Below are 3,088 nucleotides of genomic sequence, written 5' to 3' on the forward strand. Positions count from 1 at the left end.
TTTCGGAAGATAAAGTACATAACAAAATATTGCTATTGATCTGACATTATTGAATAACATTTCATAAACCACCAGAAGCAAATAATTCAATTTCCCGCCCAACCGATTTATTGGTACGGCATGCTAACCAATTTTATGAAATATGCATGTTCCGTAACAATCGGAAGCGAAACCGAGCATTTATAATTGATAACAGTAACCGTCACTTCTGGTTATTTGCGCAGTCAACATATTCCTTGTCCTTTCAGAATCAGCTGTCATTTTCCCGTTGTCTCCTCGTGGTCTAATGATTGAGCATGAAACAATTACTACTTGTTGATATTTGACATAGGAAATGCGCTACATCGCTGAGCAGTACCTGTTGATGGTGTACAACTAGAATAGAACAGCTTGTAAATTATTGATTACAAATTACACACTGTTTAAATTTCGATATGGGGTATTGAATAAAATCAATAATTTTATTGCCGCTATAGCAAAAAGAACTCGAATTTTGCTATTAATTCAAATTGAAACGTCTGAAGGCCATTAATAAAATTTGTTGAAAAATACATTTTATATTGGTTTACTAAAGAAAAATTGAATGAATCTGTTTAAGTAAACTTTTATTTGATGATTATTTTTCAAAAATCGAGTTGATATAGTATTTTTGAATTTTCATTTATCCTGAATATTTGATATTATTTTCATAGGGATCGTAGTTTTTTGTTATGATTTTTTAACGAATATTTGTTAATTCTTTGGAACATTTCTAGAGTTTAGAGGAAGCGATGTACCAAATTTCCAGTATCCATTTTTTCTTCGTCAGCTCAGATAACGGTTGTTTTCATGTATTTAGCATAGAATGTATCCGTTACTTACTATTTCTCTTTATCTTCATGCTAATGTTAATTGTCGATTATTATGATAATTAGCCCTATTCGATTCTAAAATGTCAAATAACCATGAATGTGCATGAAGGTCCATTTGTTATCCTATTTATTTGTGGCCTTATTCAATTACTAGTTCTTTTTTAAATTTTGTGCGCTAAAACTAACTATTAGAATCGCTTTTTCAATATCAAATAATACGAGTAGGTAGCGTGAAACATCGATCCCAATCGTTGTATATTTACGAAGTAAAATTTGGCTGCGGTTAGTCCGGTAGGTTTTTGTGCCCGTTGAATAATAAATCTCGAAGTTTGCTGCAATTCTACACAGTCATTATACCAAGGATGCTGATACATCGCGTGCCCTACTTGGGCAGCCTGTTGAATAAAATCAAATCAATATAATACTTCAAGGTTTAAAAAAAAAAAAAACAAGAAGTCTAGTTCAACCTACCTTCTCGCTTATCATTGTTCCATTGATACAGCAAACAGCCATCTCGACAAGTAACACGACAAAAAGTAAAATGACATTCATTGCTTCTGGACCAAAGTTCTGGAAGATTATAAGAGCATAATAAAACAAAACCTTTTTATTGCATAACAGATACATTACCGTTGAAACATAAAATAACATCAGACACCAAATGAAAATGCAGTTCAGAGTTTGATTGATCAGCACAAAGCTGACGGTTGCTTCCAGGTGCCGCAAATAATCCAAAGCGAAATTGTGCAATTCGATGATCTTCCGAAGCTCTCGGTTACGTTCAACGCCCTCACTGATCTGCTTCAAATTTGAAATCCTCTTCGACACGAGCTCAAACAACTGTGAACCGTACTGCAGTATAATCAGAAACACTGTTCCTTTAATCGAACTTTCGTAGGCGGAAGAAACTGAAGCAAAGCAGCAAAATATCGTGTAGATCAAATAGTGACAAAAATTTCGTCGGATATCCAATCCGTAGAACCTGCAAAGACAAATTAGAGTTTAATTTCGTCTATCATTACGCCTTATTTCGACGCTTACTGCACTTCCATTATCAAAGTGAAGTCGCTTCTTTCATCTGCATTATACATGATTACTTTAAACACTGAAAGCAGAACTGGTACGGCCAGAAACAAAATCACCGAAATCAACACGTACAAAGCGTACAACCGAGCGACGAAATCCAGTCGCCGGTTTAACCGATTAATTTCGTCTCGCAATGGTTCGGACCATTCCCGCTGGAAAATCCTTTCCAAGACATCAATCAACCGCTCGAAAGACTTTCGGCGAGAGGCGAAAATTCCAATGGACAGGCAATTTTCAGCTAAAAACACGAATTCTGCGACGTTCCGGGCGAAGGAATCGTATTCGGCCCGGCCGGAACCGAGGGTTGCTTTCGGCAGCAGTATAATTACAATGCTAAGCACTGACAGAGCGTAGCGGTACAACCGGCTCCGGTCACCCCACAAGCCAATCAGTCGAAGTGAGTGAAGTCCAAATGCCAAAATGGGTTGCTTGGAGCGGAGGTTGTCACTGGTAAACAACATTGTGCTAACTGAACAGATGTCTATCTTTGTTCGAAGAATTATAACTCTTCACTTGCGAAGACATATCATTGCTGCTGGGGAGCGCTGATGGCGGTTGAGGTGAAACACCTTCTCGATTATTGACAGCAGCGCTGCACGTGGACTGGCAAAAATGTTCTGCATTTCTATATGTATGTTTTTAAATAAATTCCTATGTCAGTATGAAGCAAACAAGTGGTTTTGTTTTAAGTCACTTCTTACCTAAAGAATTGTGTGGGTTCGGCCGGAGAGGATTTTTCCTTAGTTCTGAAGGTTAGAAAAAAGGTTGCATATTCAATTTCTGGGTGTCAATTCCATTCAATTTGCCGCGTGCCGATAGCTCGCTCCACAAGTGTAATTTTCTTACTTGATGTACGACAAACTTGCAGTCCTAAAGTAATGCTACAAGTTTGTTGAAGAAAGAAATGTTCTAACTCTTGTGTCTAAAGAGTGAGAGCCCTTTAGATGTTCAGCCAATATTCGCGGTGAATATTATAATATTCACCGCGAATATCGACTGAATATTGCACTGAATAAGGGCTCATCTCCCAGATGGTCTCAAGGTACGATGCTGGCCAAACAAGCCAGTCGTCGTAGGTTCGAGTCTCGGTCTGGGAGAGACTGTTGGTGTCAGTAGGATCGTAGTGCTAGCCCCACAATTGTCCTGTACAC

General features: G+C 38.0%; 1 protein-coding gene across 1 annotated transcript; it reads right to left on the reverse strand.

Moving 5' to 3' along the window:
- Window positions 1-672: 672 nt before the first annotated feature.
- On the reverse strand, window positions 673-2,398 carry LOC129729160 (odorant receptor 49b-like). The gene is made up of 4 exons (XM_055687644.1): window positions 1,893-2,398; window positions 1,482-1,833; window positions 1,323-1,421; window positions 673-1,246 (listed from the first exon to the last, which is right to left on the reverse strand). The coding sequence occupies exons 1-4, from the start codon at window positions 2,396-2,398 to the stop codon at window positions 1,040-1,042; spliced, it is 1,164 nt and encodes a 387-aa protein (XP_055543619.1). The 3' UTR covers window positions 673-1,039.
- Window positions 2,399-3,088: the final 690 nt, after the last annotated feature.

Source organism: Wyeomyia smithii, chromosome 3 (assembly GCF_029784165.1).
Source record: "Wyeomyia smithii strain HCP4-BCI-WySm-NY-G18 chromosome 3, ASM2978416v1, whole genome shotgun sequence".
Lineage (NCBI taxonomy): Eukaryota > Metazoa > Arthropoda > Insecta > Diptera > Culicidae > Wyeomyia > Wyeomyia smithii.